Source organism: Zymoseptoria tritici, chromosome 3, assembly GCF_000219625.1.
Source record: "Zymoseptoria tritici IPO323 chromosome 3, whole genome shotgun sequence".
NCBI lineage: Eukaryota > Fungi > Ascomycota > Dothideomycetes > Mycosphaerellales > Mycosphaerellaceae > Zymoseptoria > Zymoseptoria tritici.
The window spans coordinates 3,017,807-3,034,973 of NC_018216.1; the positions used below are offsets into that span (position 1 = coordinate 3,017,807).

At 54.3% G+C, this 17,167-nt stretch overlaps 2 protein-coding genes across 2 annotated transcripts; both read right to left on the bottom strand.

Moving 5' to 3' along the window:
• Positions 1-8,139: 8,139 nt before the first annotated feature.
• MgABFB2 (putative alpha-L-Arabinofuranosidase B) lies at positions 8,140-9,369 on the bottom strand (the record flags this gene model as incomplete). The annotated part of the gene is made up of 3 exons (XM_003854176.1): positions 8,140-8,222; positions 8,312-8,393; positions 8,513-9,369. 3 exons carry the CDS (start codon positions 9,341-9,343, stop codon positions 8,140-8,142), a joined length of 996 nt encoding a protein of 331 aa, XP_003854224.1.
• A 1,390-nt stretch (positions 9,370-10,759) lies between these two features.
• MYCGRDRAFT_92079 (uncharacterized protein) lies at positions 10,760-16,965 on the bottom strand (the record flags this gene model as incomplete). Its single annotated transcript, XM_003854175.1, has 5 exons — positions 10,760-11,260; positions 11,328-11,648; positions 12,210-16,652; positions 16,728-16,853; positions 16,957-16,965. 5 exons carry the CDS (start codon positions 16,963-16,965, stop codon positions 10,760-10,762), a joined length of 5,400 nt encoding a protein of 1,799 aa, XP_003854223.1.
• Between the last annotated feature and the right edge of the window lie 202 nt (positions 16,966-17,167).

Below are 17,167 nucleotides of genomic sequence, written 5' to 3' on the forward strand. Positions count from 1 at the left end.
ACCAACGCCGAGACATCATCATTGTCCACCGCACAGAGTCCCGAAATCGTGGCTCTTCCGCCGGACGAAGTCGGCGCAACCTACCACAACGCGATCGAGCTCCACGATGAGACTGGCCTAAGTATGGATTTCTCATTCGGTGGCGGTCCCGACTTGTCACCTGGCAGTAACATGTCCAGTGACAATCAGTTGAAGGAATGTGTAGCACGTCTTCACAAAGGTCAAGCCTTGGAGCCAGACTGGGTGGCCATCCTTCAACAGTGGCTTCATGGCCATCTTGAACAAACCCGGAACTTATCGGACGTGTGGCAACAAGCGTATACTGATGAGACTGAACTCTTCACCTGCATCATCACCTTTGCGCACATGTTCTTTGCCATCTCCGAGGATCGATTCGCGGACGACTTGGCACGCCGCTTTGGGATCCGGCCTTTGCGCAGAATCGTCGAAGGATTCTTCGTTGACATTGCTGAGCTGAGCACGAGACTGGTGACGATTCTACCTCGTATCCTGGATTCCGCCGTTGCGCGACGAGATTCCGGGCAAATCGCACAGACTCGTCAGTTCATTCCCTTTCTAGGTTCGGTGCACAATCTGGTGCAGGCGGTCCAGCTCTACAATGCCGATCTCGCATACTTCGACCTCGCTCTGGACGTGAAACCAGCAGACCTGCGACTACTCACGCAGCGGAGCCTTTTGCAAGATCCTGCCGCATTGCCGGCACTGACGACACTCTTGGAGAAGCTGGCAGTCAACCATGTCGCTGTACAGAATGCTTGGCCTGCCATCGATTCGATCCTTCGCATGCTCTCCACCATGGGTTTGGAGGATTCCAAGCAGCTTGAGAAAGTACTGGACACAATTCATACCTACATCCTTCCCGCTATTGGAGAAAAGCACCCTCGAGCACTGCCTGATGGCTTTCACTTCAACGCCATCATGGTCGCTAGCAGGGCTCTGGCCTTCCTAGCAAAGACACGCGACGACGATGGAGTTGCAAGCCTGTACAACGTCTTCATCAAGTCAGAAAGTGATGCCTTGTTGGTAGAGGCCGATGGCGAGATTTCAATCGCACGTCTCCTGCGCAACCTCAGCAATGGCGATCAAGAAACTCTCGTGGCGTTGATGAGATACTCTTACGTCCTTCAAGCCCTCAAACAGCTTGTGTTCAGCGAGATCATGGATGTACGCAATACAGGAATCTCACAGCTCAGCCTCCTCCTCCTCAAGCTGTTTAAGCAGAACCAGAACGGAAATTGCGAGAAACCGGTGCTGCAGTACGCTGCGCGTTTCATGCGGAAGAATGAGATGACAAAGTACATATTCGGGCCCAATTCACACGCCACCCTGATCAGTCACAGCCAGAACATCATCGGCTTTCTCGCCGCAACCTGCACGTACACCGATCTGGACACGGACGTCATCTGGCATGCGTGTACTAACAGCGTGGAAGCCGAATTTTCCAAGGCTTCATTTCTGGTCCTGTCTGATGTTCGTCGCTACTTGGACTTGGATCATCTGCTGTACCTCGCGAACAAATTCACGGTCACTCCACCGTCGAAGCTAGGTAGGGACGCCGCTGACTTGCTGCGCGGTCTGTTCGAAATCATTCAGCCGAAGACCGAGCTCTGCAGTGACCCGGAGAAACGCCTCGCCACAGCTTTCATTAGCATCGACATCATGTCGCAGATTGACATCTGGGACAATGATCCATTGCTGATGCAACTACGCACCACAGCTAGCCTTGAGTTGCAGCGTTTCACCAGCGATCACTTCACTGCCGAAGACCGCCTGCAGATCTTCAAGCGATGTGTACCGAACATCCTCGAGGCAAATGAGCGCGCATCCACGAGCGCCGAGATCCTCACGCCTTTCGTACATCGCCTCGCTGATCCTGCTGAAGCGCCGGGAGATCTGCTCAACATGTTACCGTTACATGCCGTCCTTCGCGAGCTGAGCATGTTTGTGAACAGAGTGCGCGACGACAGCACACGAGACTACCGCGTTCACCTTGGGGCATTGAACGTCAGGCTCGGGCTACTCATGCGTCTCATGTCGTTGCCTGACATCGACGTGGGTATGGACGTGTTGGATACATTGGCCAAGTACACTATTGGTGAGCTTGCACTCAACAACCACAGTCGAGATTTTGCCTGGCAGAGATTCTCCTACTGGGCGGAGGCCGACGGACCAGGATCCATCGCGTCGGATCTGCTGCGTAGATTGCTGTCGGAGGAGGCGATTCATCTGCCATTGGAATACACAACCCGCACGTCGCTGAGACTCTTCGGATCATCCCTACAGGAACAGGGTCGAATGTCGCCTAGTCTGCGCAATGAGTTCTCTCAGATGTTGGAGCTACCACAATGGCATAAGCTCGTGCAAGCTGCGGAGAGCACCGACATTCCGGAGATTGACACTTTGGCCACGGATGCTCTGTGCAATGCTCTTTTTGAGCATGATTCACAGAATTGGAACAAGACGTCCGTCGCGAAGTGCCACGCTACCTTTGCACGTCAGCAGATTGAACGCATATGCTCTTTGTATGCGAGCTCGTCGTCCAAGGAACTCAGAGACGGGAATGGGCACATCATCATCCGGCAAATCGCTCTTCTGGACGCTGTCCTACTTCGCAGCAAGCATTCCTCCTATGCTCCCACTGCCGATGTTCCTTTAGACTTGTGCCTGGCCAACAAAGACTCTAAGGAGTCAATCTTCGCTACGATGCAGGTGTATGGGGGCGGTCAGCCTCACACCAAGATCTGTCGACTTCAATACACCGCAACTTCAACGGTGGCCGAATTGCTTGCCGAACTGCCCAAGATCACTGGTGCGGCAGAGAATCGTGTCATTCTCGGTGGCCAGGCACTTGACTTGACTGTCTGCGCAAACAAGGAGCTTTCGGAAATTGGACTGCATTCTACAGGTGTGATCATAGTCTGCCCGAAACATACTCTGCAAAGTGACTTGGAAGTCGTGTTGACGTCTTCAGGTGCTGTGGAAGAGGAGATTCTGGCACAGTACGATCATTTGGAGAGACTCATCGACGGCCCGGCTGCCATTGCGAACCAGGTCAGTAGCATCCGACTGTCCTCGAAAGAAGGACTTCACTAACCCAGTACAGATGTTTCAATTCCTCACCCACGTCCGAGTTCCTGCTCAGCCACGAGATCGGGTCGTGTCAACGGATCTATCAGTACAAGATCTATGTCCGCCTGACAACAAGTGGCGCACGCTTTTCTCGGTCTTCGTCCTCAAAACACATCTGACAGACTTTGCTCGCCTGGGTGTCGCAGAAGAGACCTTTCTTCTTCGAGGCATCCACCTACTTGTCGAAGTCATCACAGACAAGATGCGGCCAAAACTTTTTCGCGAACTCATCAGCACCATGGAGTGCCTGGTTTCTTTCTTGCAAGGTGTGTGGCGCAGCATTCAACACTTTCAGTCCTTCGATGCTGATGATCGACCAGAGCGGCCGAAGGAAGCTATGACATCTTGCATCATCGACGACGCCGCTCGATTCACTGATCGCATGATCGATATCTGCTTCCTTGCCTTGAGCCTCCCAAGTGGTCAACGGGCGGAACGCAGGATTTTATTGGAGATGACCATGAAGACTCTGGTCGAAGCCTTTCGCCGTCAGAACTCCGTGTGGACGACCTTCAAAATTCACCCTCGAACGAATGAACTGCACAAGCAGATGCTGTTTCATGACGAAGTTGCCATCGCCAGCTTCACCGCGAAGCTCGTGAAATCATTCGTCCTGGACCACACTTCTGATGCTGAAGTTGCCGAGCTATACATGGGTATTCTTATGGGCTGCCTGGAGCAAGCATTGAAGACACCTTCTCATTCATTTGTTTTCGACTTGACAACCGATCTCATGCTCGTCAACAGGAAGCTTCGAAACAACGAGGAGGAAGTTCGCGCACTTCTCACCACTCTTCTTGATCGTATGTGGGCTCATCGGCATACCGAGTCCGTCGATCTGCCTGTCTCTGATATGGCAATGCGCGGTCTGCTCAAGCTCATCTACGAAGTTTTGACTGTCGTGCGCAGCTTCAAGAAGCCCCTCGGCCTCGATGGACTTTCGCTGAGGATCTTCACGACGCTTCTCTTCCCGCCACTGCAATTTCCAGACTCACATCCTCTGATCTCGAGCCCGACCCGGAAGTTCGCATTCTACCTCGTTGAGAGTGCTTGCGAATCCTCGGATGACTTTGAGGCTCTTCTCGAAGCAACCGGGTCGGTCTTCCAAATCGCGCCGGATCCTCACGACAGATATCCTGGTCATTCGGAGTGGCTGCGTCCCGCGGCTAAGTGCAGCGGCCTCACAAACCTTGGCATGACTTGCTACATGAATTCTCTGCTGCAACAGCTATACGGCAATGTACATTTTCGAAAGTTCATCTTCGATACAGAGCTGGTCGATCCAGAAAAGCAAGAGCTGTTGAGCCATGTGCAGAACCTATTTGCCCACATGCAGAACGACTACAATTGGACCAGCGCAACGAACGAACTCGCAAAAGTGCTCAATGTGCAGGTCGACAGCCAGGAGGATGTGCATGGCTTTTACGAGGACTTCCTCAGCAAGCTGGAAGCCAGTATGCCTGACGAGGTGTCAAAGACTACCTTGAAAGGTTTCTTCACTGGCAAGCTGATTTCTCAGATCAAAGGAGAGTGTGGACATGTTTCCCCCAAGACTGAGCCATTTGTCGATCTCCCCATCATCGTCAAGAACAAGGCGTCGCTCCAGGACAGCCTGCAAGAGTTTGTGCAAGGAGAGCCGATGGAGGGCGCCAACAAGTACAAATGCATGGCTTGCGACGCGGACGATGGTGGCCGCCTCGTCAATGCTATGAAGCGTGCGTGTCCGGAGGAGATGCCCGACAACCTGACATTCTGTCTGAAGAGGTTCACATTCGAGGCCATGCTCGGCATTGACGGCAAAGTCAACGATCGCTTCGATTTTCCACAGTCGATCGACATGTCGCGCTACCATCGGAAGCACTTGGACAATCCGGAAGCCGAAATCGACATGGATGTCTTTGAGCTTGTTGGAGTCATTGTGCATCAGGGCACGCTCAACCTAGGTCACTACTGGTCTTATGTTCTGCTGAGAAATACTGGACATCCCGACTCCCGCAATTGGGTGAAGTTGGAAGATCGTTTCGTCTCGCCAGTCGAAGGTGGCGTTCAGGAGGTGCAAGGCGAATGCTTTGGTGGTCAATTCTGGAACAACGGCAATGAGCGGGTTGACAATGCCTATGTTCTGTTCTACCAGCGGAAGACATCACTGGAAGAGCAGATCGCCCTGCCCGGACCTGTTTGGGATTCTGCTACGGGGATGCTGCTGCCGCCAAAGGTGGACATTCCCGAGCGTTTGAGGACTGAGATCCACGGCAGTAACGAATTTCGCAATAGAGTCGCTCAGCTTTTCGACGATCAGTTGGATGCATTCATGCGGTTCTTGTTCACGACCTACCGGAAGCACAGCGTGAGCTCGCCTGCGCAGTCAGAGACCGGATCGCAGGAGGCAGACGAGGCTAACCAGGCGGGAACTGTCTCGAGACCGGGCACTCCGTCGGATCATCTTATCAAGCTGATGAGCAACACTGCCATTGCATACGTCCAGCACGTCGCCGTTGCGGACTCTGCTGGTGCCGTGAAGCCAAAGTGGTGCTTCGAACAGCTTCGAAGCCTCATCGAACAGCAGCCTCGGTCTGCTCTCTACCTTCTTGACGATCTCACCACCGACGTGCATTGGTTCCGCGGGGTTGTCGGTCGCAATTCAAACACCGCCGTCCGGGCTCTTGTTTGTGAGTTCATCATGTCGACGCTCCACAACGTCCACGAACAGGATTGGACGTTCTACCGCAAGTGTGTCGATCGCCTTCTTACAAGCCACGCGGAAGTCAAGGAGCTCTACAATGCTATCGACGTCGATTGGGCACAATACCTGGGCTTTGCTGCAGAGCTCGCGGCACTGGGTCCTGCAGAGACTGCGTCGGTGCTCGACAAAGGCTATTTGACGTGGGCTTGGGAGATGCTGAGAGTAACCGGAGATCCGCAACTGAAGGCGAAGTATCCGGGTTTGAGTGACCATATCAAGCAGAACTCGTCGAAGGTCACCGCGCTGTTCGTATTCATCCATGCGATTCTGGATGGACATACCAGCTTCCCTGACATGGAGCCGACCGGCCGAAGTGAAGATGAAGGCGTACACCTCATTCGCGACGACGGCACCGTTCAGCTCCATCAGGTCGAAGTTCAGTGGTTCTTTCGCCGAAATGGCCACAATCAAGAGTACATGGACATGTGGCTCTTGCACGCTAGACACGCGCGCAATCCGTCGGCCTTCCACACCTGGCCAGAGTTCCCGCCTGGCAAACTCCTCCGTCTGTACATGGACCCCGACAAGTCGCCTATCCGGCTCCGAGAAGCCATCGACGAAGGCGTCCTGTACTTCGTCGAGCAGGAAAATCAGAACCTCAACAACATGCTCCATGTCGTTCTCAGTTACACCTCGCTTGCCGATCAACACAACGCTGCCCGTGTTTTCGGCTCACTCACCAGGAATATCCACGATTGGGAAGGAGATACTCGCGAGCTCGACTTTGTACGATTTGCGAGGAAGGCAATGGATGTCAACCCAGCCGCTTTCGTGGCGCATCTCCAGCCCTGGCTCGTGGAGAGTCTCTGCTCAAAGAGTTCCACTGTATGCGAGCACACAGAGAAGTTCCTGAAGGAGTATGTCTTCGCCCAAGAGTCGAATGGCGACGTCCTCACCGACAATGCAACGCTCAACTTCAACCGCCTCCGCGCCATTTGCGACCTCGTCAAGCCCTTGAGACGCATAGTGGAAGACGCTTGGCAGAAGGAGCGGGCTCGCAAATACTTCGAACACATCATCCGTATCCTCAAGGAGGCGGAGCTGTGGCTGCAGGACATCTACACCGAAGCCAGCGCCTTGATCAAAGCTGGCAACGCGGATGGCACGGTCGACACGAGCATGAAAGTCGAGCTTGGAGAATTACCCAGACGACTGCGCGAGTTGCACAATGCAAATTCGGAATTCGCGGACTGGGATGCCGATGATGTGGCGGATTTGCCTGGCATCGGAGGTGGAATGAGGCATGGCAGTCGCAATGGCAGTGTTCGACTAAGTATGGAGAGTGATGAGGATGTCGAGTCGAGTGGAGAGGAAGAAGACGAGGAGGGGTGGGACGTGCCAGACTTTGAGAGGAGATGAGTGTTTCTTTTCTCCAGGCGGCGGATGAGCGACATCGTCGAGGACATGATGGATTGCGCTCTGCTGCTTGCTGTCGTTGTTACGAATGCTATTTGGTGGGCTTTTGAGATCGCAGGCGTTGCGAACGACGAAAGGATCACGAAGGAGCGGTGGCTTCTCTGGTTTCTCGTCTTTTAACTGGGAATAAGGAGAGGCTACATTGATACATGCGATGACGACCAGGTCGAATTGGACCAATATGAGATAAGAAGACACAACACCCAGCATAGATTATCACGAGAGCATGAATTAATGTAACGATCAAACGAATGAGAATCGAAGATTGATAGTTGTACCACTATCATGCAGTCTTGTCGGCACTCACGTCCGATGAGTTTCTTAAAGTGATGTCGTTGTTCTTCTTGCGAGGTGCTGCCCGGCAGTGATAGCGAGCAGCGACATCCAAGAACGCATTACCTCCACGGCTCCTCTCAACCCGAACCACGCAACTCGGACTCCAGTGGCTCGGGCGGTGTGGTGTGAGCTTGAAGCACGAACGTATTGTCGTTGCTTTCATTCCTCTCCTAGGTACACATCCTCCTCGCATTCCCTAGCCGCCGACTACACAGTCTAAGCCAACGGATTGGGACACATGCGGTACACTTTGAGCGGGATCACGGAGGTCTAGATCTGGTCCTACGACTCTCTGCAGTTTACGATGCACAGCGAGACTTGGTTCTGGAGAAAGGCCGGGGAGCAATTTTTTTTGGAAAGACGATGATCTCCCAGGCTTTACAAAGTAATCGTATCTCGTCATCGCTTCCACTGTCGTCTTTTCGTCCACTCTCCTCCAATTCCGCGTCGAATACATCACTGTCTCGCCCTCGGAATGCCGGTTTCCTTGCCACTCAGGTGGAGTACCTCGCAGCGACGATGTTTGCTTGCACAGCGTTCTCGGTGCTATCAGAAGGGAATCCGCTTGTCATGCACCCTGAAAGGATTAGCGACGCTCAGACAACAAGGGGAGATGGACTAAGAGGTTCTCGGGCGCCGCAAGGGTCACGCTCTTCGAAGACTTACCTTCATAGAAAGTTCCTTGCGCGGAGTTCGAGTTGTCTCCTCCAATACCGAGGATAATAGCGCCCTCCTTCTTCATCGGGTTCTAAAATGGGTAAGCAATGGCTCAGATTCAGAGGAGTTCATGATGGATTCAAGCCCGCTGGCATAGACCGAGAGACGGTCTTGAACCGCTGCAAGCCTTCTGCTCTTTGCTTGACTTACATAGCCAGGACTCGGTCGTTGTCCATTGTAGAAGGTAGAGACCCCGCCAGCAGTGGAGTCTCCACCACGAATAGCCCAGCTGCCCGGCTGGCCCTTGACAATCGCCGTCACGAAGCGGTGGCTAATCGACGGATTGTTGTTATTCGGCGCGAAACTCTGGCCCGCGAAAACTCCATTCTCCAGATCCGCCATGATCCAGGGTCCGTTGCCGGCGCCTCTACCCCAGAAGGTACAGCTGCCGAAGTAGATGGCCTCCATGTGGCCGTTGCCGGTGTCTTGGTTGTTGGTCTCGGCGTTGCCGTAGTCGAAGCAGCACTGTCCGTTGTAATGCGTGCCGTCAAAGATGGCGTACATGCCCTGGGACTGGTCGCCGGTGGCGATGCCGTTGGGTCGGTCGTTGCGGTATCCGGCTTTGGGAGGGATGAAGACGCCGTAGGCTTTTGCGCCGTTCAGGTGGACGGGAGTGGCGGTGCCGGGGTTGTCGAACTGCTTGGATGCGCCTCCTGGTGGACCTGGAGTGAGGTGGTTGCCACGTCCGGACTGGTCGTAGATGGTTGCGATCGTGCAGGTCTGGCCGCCGCAGAAGGAGTCGTGAGCAGCGGCGTTGGCGACGCCGCCGGCGGATACCGGTTTGATGTCGGTCTTGGAGCCGTCGGAGCGTTGGACTTGATAGAGAGCGCCGTTGTAGCTGTTGTATAGGGCTCGTGTGATGCCGTGGGCGGCGACGCAGGGTGTTCCTCCTGAGGCGTAGATGTCGCAAGGTCCGGCGGCGACGAGAGCGCTGCTGGCGAGAAGACCTACGGCCACTCGTCGAGATGGCTTGGAGATCATGTTGAAGGTAATGAGGTGGTAAAGGAGGAGATACGACAAGGTGGAGCAGGTGCTTGAGGATGATGTTTGTCACTGTCGAGGGCATTCATTCTATTTATGCTCCGTCCTGAGCACAATAGCCATCCATCTCTGCCAGTGGCGGCTCGCCGCTCTCTTCGCGAGTCCAGACCGTCGTCGTCTGGGGTACATTGCTCCGGTATCCGCTGGTGCGGAGAAGACGGAGAAGAAGCTGGGATGAGTAGCGTGAAGATTATAACCGAGACATCCAATTCCACCAATACTGCCTCGTGCTCGTGTGATAGCACTTCGTACAAGGCAGCGCCATGGTTGTATGCAGTAGCAAAGTTCGGCAGCCGTCTGGTCTGGAGATGCCGACGCGTGCACGGGGTAAATGCTTTCCACCAATGCATAGGCTTCCCCGTAGTGTTTGTTACTGCTGACCCATAGAGTCACCTGCCTCGTGAGGCGCCACCCATGCTTACTCTCATTTATCTTTATGCTTGGTACTCTTGTTCGCACGACACGTTCCCCGGGCGGAGTAATTGTTGGAGTTTGACACATGATCACATCTGCCGACAGACAGGCCTGCATGGCCTGAGCACGCTTGTCTGGCTGGTCCACGCTTCCTGCGGGTGCCCAGAATAGATGAGCTGTGTGCGAGACAATGTCGCCAGGCGCTGTGATTCGCGTCCATTCAGCTCATCGTCCTGCCCGCCTTGGTCATGAGATTTGATCTAATGGAGTCCGTGGAGAGCCACTGCTCAGCTTGGTGGTTCGTACATCGCTTTCGAGTTGTGGCTGTATAGTCATGAGGTCGAACGGCATCCCTGCAACACGAGAAAGTGAATATCCGCCGGTGCCATTGTGGGAGACACTATCGAAACGTTGTCTGAGGCAGTGAGGCAATTCGGGCGATCGACCCTGGGATGATCGTATTTGACAAAAGGCTAAGGTAGCCGGCAAGTCGTCGAGAGGTGGTCTTCAGAGTCGGTGTAGAAGCAGAGAAAACAAATTTGATGTAGAGGAAAGCACGTAGATGATGCACAGAATTCGCATCACACGGGGTCAAGATCATGATGCATGCCTCAGGCATACATCGTGTTGATTGTTCTATGCGTAAAAGTACGGAGACATGTCGACCTGAATCACCGTACAGGTACTTTGGCATGCTAGCTTATTTAGGCGTACAAGTACGCTGGCATGTCTGGGTTGGCAAGCATACAGGTTCTTTGCCATGCCAGCTTACCGTGTTTAGGCGGCGGACCGCGTCGACGCATACACCGACCAACTTCGCCCAAAATGGCGAGCATCCCGACCCTTGATTCGACCAATGGGCTCGGTACACTCATCGGTCGGTCTCTTCCTGATCCTGTCCGCCCTCCGTCCCCTCCCATCCCGCGAACTCCACGACCTCCCTCAACTCCACCCCTCCTCCACCTGTCCGTCACCCGTCCCTCTCACACTCTCATTCGCCCAATACCCACCACTCACACCCCCCAAATCCTCACCCACCGCCAACCTAACCGGAATCCTCGCTCCTTCCTCTCCACTCTTCGGCGCCGTCCGTCCTTTACTCGCCACCAAATTTCCCATCTCCGTGTTGATCCACCCGGGACAGCAGCAGTTGATAATCACATCCGGGTTCTCCTTTGCCAGGATGGCGGTCAGACTTCGCACAAGGGCTTTGCTGACGGAGTAGGAACGTGCAGGAGGGCCGAAGCCGGCGGCGTCTTCGCTGGAGGATTCGACAGAGGAGATGAAGTCTTGCATTATGCTTTCGTGATCGGAGACGGAGGAGGCGTCGCGGAAACGGGCTTGGATGGCGGACGAGTAGAATTTGAGTTGGGAGGCGATGGAGGCGAGGTTGACGATGCGGCCTTTGCTTTCTTTCACGTGTGGGAGGAACGTGTTGCACATCTGTGTAGTTTATCGTCGTCAGTACGGTGCTCTCAAGCAGCGAAACATGTGGTGGCGATGGACTTACATGCAAAGTCCCATAATAATTCACATCCATCGTCCTCCTCACATTCTCCACGCCATACTCATTATCGAGATTCACGCCCGCATTGTTGACCAACACGAGTTCGCCTTCGATGCCAGATTTCTCGACTTCCTTGTTGAAGTCACGGATGGAGTCTTTAGAAGTCACGTCCAGTTTCGGGTAGAAGACCTGATGGGAGGAGTTGGTGATTGTAAAGTCCAGACTGGCGCCTTTGCGACTCGCGGCGAAGAGTTTGAGGGGAGAGTTGGAGAGGTTTGGATGCGAGAGGAGGGATTGGCAGATGGCGTGGCCGATGCCGCGGTTCTGGTTGTTGTTAGATTGTGGATTGGAGCTGGACTTGAGGTGATTGACCTACTGCACCGGTGACGATTATTGTGCGTGGATGAGGCATTGCAATTCTGAGAAGATGTTGTTGTTGATAGATGGGAGGTCGATGATGGCGATGATTCGGGTTGATATATCGTAACCCTAAGCCGTTATGACGACGAGACATCGTCGACAAGAACACTCTCGTAATGATGATACAACACAACAGTTCAAGCATTCTAGTGATCAAAAGACTCCTAACCAATGATACAGAAACGACAAAGGAGCACAAGAGTAAGATATATAAGTCTTTGCATTTGATCAACAGTACTGACAGCTCTCTTCACTTCATAATCAACATGTCAATCGAGCCGTCAGTCATGTAATTACAGTCGGTCAGTCCGAACCCATCACGAAAACGCCATCCACCATGACAACGAAAGGACACTCATCGACAAAATGAAAGAAACGAATCTCGTCTGGATGTACACCACTCTTTCTCCTTCTCCTTCTCCTTCCTCCTCTCTCATCTTTCGCTCAAAAAATCATGCTCTTCACCTCGCTCCTCTCCCGATGCCCTCGTCTCGGATTCATAGGCGGCGTCGTCGGTCTCGTAGCCTTCTTCGGACTGCTCATCGCATTGCCATCTTTCTTCGGCGGTGGCGGTGGCTTCGTAAAATCTCTAATTTCAGTGCCACTCTTCATCGCTTCCGGCTCAGCAAGCGACATGGTGGACATCGCGCTCGGCCGTCCACCACCCGCTCGTTCTCTTCGCAAAACAAGGTCGGTCCACTTGCCCTTCTTATCAGAACTGCTTCCGTCTTTCTTGCCAACGACTTGGCTGAGAGCTTTCATCCACAACTCCTTCTCTGCTGTCGAGTCGGCGTAGAAGTCAATCGTCTCACCATTGGCGAAACGAATCCTGAACCCTTCCTCGACATAAGCATACCCTTCATCCTCCTCTGCGAAAGCACTCTTTCTCCGGCCGGACTTGCTACCTGGATGGCCTGACTTGGGGTCCGAGACGAGCGTACTCTTGTCATCCACAAGCCGGCTCGCTTTGCTCAGATTGATGACAGCACGTTTCTGCTGCGTGTGCTCGTGGTATGCCACCAGCTTTGGGCCGGTCAGACGGAAGAATCGTCTTCGCCAATGTACGCAGTCGCCGCCTTGCTGGGAGAGGTGGCCTTCGTGTTCGACTTCGATGACTTTTTCGGCCTTGGTCATCTCGCGGACTGCAGAGCCGAGGGACTTGGGCATATCCTCGTCGGTGGCGGAGGTGGGACGCGGGACGTACAACAGCTGCAGCTCGAGGTGGCCGACAATGTATGGTGGCCTGCGCACGGGACCGGTGGTACCACGCTTGGAGCGGACAGAGGTGTTGTTTGAGCTACCGGACTCGGCGTCAATGGCCCATTCGTTGTAGCAGGGAATATCGACAACTAGAGGACGGCCAAAGCATTGCTTCTCATGCGCACGAAGGTTGACATATGCACGCGCGAAGGAGCCATCGGCGGGATTGACAAGGGTGTGGAGCAGGTCCCAGGCGGACGGATGGGCGGATTGACGTTTGCGTTGCTGGAGGCGTGCTTCTTCTTCATCGCGACGACGGTTCTCGGCATCGGCGGCCTCGCGCTCCAGACGTTCCTTCTCGGCGGCACGCTTCTTTGGAGATGCCAGGAAGCGGGTGAGGGAAGACGTCTTGCCATGCTTGGGCGTCTTGGTTGGAGATGAGGGCCGCGAGATTGGTGCTTCAGTCTTGGGTGGTGGCGGGAGCTTGGTCGAAAGAGTGAGTTGGAACTCGAGATCGTTCAATACGACAAGCTCGAACTCCTGGCCAATCGGTACCGTCTTGCCCAGCTCGAGACTGGCCGTCGTCACGCAATGCAGACCGTTGTCGAGAGTCAGCTGGAAGTAGAGGCGGTCGTTCTTGGGCATGGGCAGATCAAGATGCTTGACGCCGACCACTTTGACGAAGAGGCGACCGCGTTCAACGCCCTCACCAACATCATCCTCGAGACTGCTAGTGCCTGCAGCAAAGTCTTCGTCGACGACACCGAGAGCGCTGGGTTGGCCAGGAAGAGGCGGAGCGACTCCGTTCATCTGCTGCGCGGATGCCTGCCTTTGACTCTTGCGGCGAGCCTTGCCATTCCACGGTTCAGTTTGCAGGAATTGCTCCGCACTCGGTTTGCGGGAGTTGCTGCCGTGCTTGACGCCCTTGGAAGGGCTTGTGCGAGAGCTTGTCGTCTGAGCGGACTCGTTCGACTTGGCGGTACCGTTGCTGTCTCCGGAGAAGTTCCTGTTTGAAGCGATGACAAGCTTGGTGTTCTGTCGCATAAGGTAACCCTTCTGTGTGCGAGTAAATGCGTTAGTATGCTGGTGCGGTGAGAATGGAGTAGGCGCGTCAGGGACGAAGCCCGCAGTGCGGACACGTCCTTCCGCAGATTCTTGCTCAGATACGGTCTGCTTGAGAACAGGACCAAACCTGGTGAAGGGTTTAAGTAAATGAAATGATTCTCGCACCTTTTGACCTTCGATCACGCGATCGAATGCCGATTCAAAATCATCGTTGTCGTCAACGGGAATGTCCAGATTGAGGCTCATCTTCTTGCCCTTGGAGGTGGTGTGCTCATCTCCTGCTTCGACGCCGGAATCTGCCTTGGACTCATTGCTCGTCGAGGAGTGTGTGGTCGCCTCAACGTCTTCCTCAGCTTCGGTGGTGTCTTCCATCTGCGCAGAGTATGCTGAAGGGATCGGAGGGACAGGATGCTCGGCACTAACGAGACGTCGCTGTTCCGCCATCATGCGCATATCAGCTGGTGTTGCAGATGGACGTGCCTTGAGCTGGCCACCTGTGCGAATGGTAGCGCGACGCTCCGGGATCTCAACGGCTTGCTGTGGTGGTTCCGGCTGTTCCAAGAATTCAGAGTGGTCCTCCAAACCTGAGATCTCCTCGGTGCTGGAGTGGTGGACGACCGATTCGGGAGTGCCCTCTGGAGAATAGTCTGCTCCATCATAAGTTGGTCGAGGCAAATCCTTGTAAGCTGGCTTGATCTCAGCTGCTGGCTGGAGGAAAGGTGCCTTGGTGATGACTTCGTTCTGCGTGGGTGCTGCTGAAGTGGTTGCTGGTGGAGTCAGAAAGTCGTTCATGCCAAAGTCAAAGCCATCACTGCTGAGGAATGTCGGCAGCTCGAATTCTCCGCTTGAAGAAAGTGACTTCTTGGTATTGAGAGAGTAGTCCTTGACGGTGAGCAGTTGCATGGCGTCTTGCAGGCTCTCTTTGCCATCGTCAACTTCTGCTGTGGGCTGGCTGGCGCTGTGGATATCGAGGTTGGTGCTCTCTGCATCGGGTCCGACAGAGGACTCACGACTGGGAGATCGATCGTCGCCAATGTCATGCCTAAGGACAGACGACTGACGGTCATAGTCGCCAGAGGGAGCTGGTGCGAGAGTCTGTGTTTGCTCGACAGCTGGCACGGAGCCCATATCGAATTGGCTGTCGTCCACGGGCTCCTCCTTGATTTGAACTTCAGAGTCATCATCGTATCCTCCAAAGTATCTTCCGCTCGCATCGCGGCTGTTCTCGCGTGATGGAACTGCTTCATCAGGATGCATTCTGGCGAGCTGTTCGTAAGTCGGTCGTTCCGGGCTGTCTCCAGAGATGGACTTTTCAGCGTCAAATTCATCCTCATCCGTCTCGTATCTGGAGTTGCGGAGATTGCGAAGAATGCTCTCGCGGGAGATTTTAGGAGGCGAATTGGCAAACTCGGCCAACTCTGCGACGACTGAGTCCTCGCCCACTTCGCTCTCATCCACACGAACGTCCTTGGTCTCACCAGTGTCGAGGTTCTTCACGATGAGCTCTTCAGGTGGCGCATGTCCTGGAGACGGGCGACCGTTGCGCATCTTGATGATATCCTCCTTGGTACAGGAAGCACGTTTGGGTGGAGCAGGAAGGGAACGCGCAGCATTGGATGCGCGCTCTGCAGCGGCGAACAGTGCGTCGGACTCACGTCTCGCGCGCATCACGCCTGGCAGTGGTGGCAGAGGTCGAGAGTCTGAATCTGAAGTGACACTCTCCGAACGACCCAGCACAGGACGTTGCGGGACTGGAGAGCCCTCGAACACATCATCATCACCATCAACCAGCTCAGTACGAGCAGCCTGAGGAGACATGCGCGACCATGCTTCTGGAAGGACGACCGGCGTCTTGTCCGCATTCTCCAAATCTTCATCAAAGCTGTCATCGCGGTGCTGGTCTGCTGAACTTCCGCGCTCGAAGCTGTAATCCTCGTAGTGTATATCAGAGTCGTAGCTGCCCTCTCGCGATCCAGATGTGGCGGAGACTGATGGTTCTGGTGTCTGGTTCTCGTATTCGTTTACTTCCGGATCTTCGTGAAATGTGACACTCTTGTTGTGACGATGAAGAGCACGAGCACGAGGTGTGGGTGCGCGGTCTTCATCGGACCATTGGTGGATGCTGTCCTGCTCGAGAGGGGATCCAAACTGGCTGCTGCGGGAAAGCGCAGACTTTGTGGGTGAGGATGGTGCTGAAGCGCCGTTTGTCCGTGTCTCCCATGATGGAGAGGTGATTGGCAGTGTAGTCTGGCTTTCTGTGCGCTTGTGGCCACGGCTTGGGCTCGAGAGAGGGTTGTTTTCCTTGCGCTGGCTGTCAAAACGAGTGAAGCTGTTGTTCAACAATCCCGGGCTCTTTGGTCGGTTCGCACTCGGCCGCTCGACGATTGGTACGTTGTGTGGATCGTATGCATCGCGTGTCTCCATGGCGAAGATGTTGCTGGTCTTGACCCGGCCGGCTTGCTTCAGTCGCTCGATGCTTGCACGTCGTTTTGGTGATACGCCGGGCGATGCATCGCGTGGGGTACTGAAGGTGTTCTCGTCGTTGCGAGAGGGCGACATTGGATCGCGGCCGCGAAAGAATGCGCGCGGCGAGTTGTCTTTGATGAAAGATGAGGTGTCTGTGGTTGGTGAGGAATCGGCCTGCTGAAGGACCGTGTTAGTAAGTCATGATAATCATAACAATGAGGTGGAGAAGCTTCAGCTCTGTGCAGGACTAACCTTGGTGACCTGATTCCAGGAAGGACTGTTTCTCCTATGCTCGTTGCTACCGACTTCGGAGAGTGGACGAGATTTGTTTGGGGAAGAGCTGGGGGTGCCCTTGCTAATGCGTAGAGGTCGGACCACCTGGCGAACCATTGTGTAAGCGGGAGTCAAATCGAGAGGAAGATGGATAACGACATTGTCGAGTGAAAGATGAGGAAAGTTGGTGCAGGAGAGGTCAACATACAGAGTCCATGATTATGGAGCTGCCGAGCAGTGAATGCGCAGCGTGGCAGTAGTCCAGGTACAGTTGGAATGTCTCGTGCGCTGTACGGAGGATAAACAGCCAGGAATGTCGGGCACGCCGTTGAACGGCTAAGGTGCGTGCGGGCCAATAAACCAAAAAAACCGATGAAGATGGTGAATGACCAGCCGAAGTGGTGAATTCTGCAGCTTTT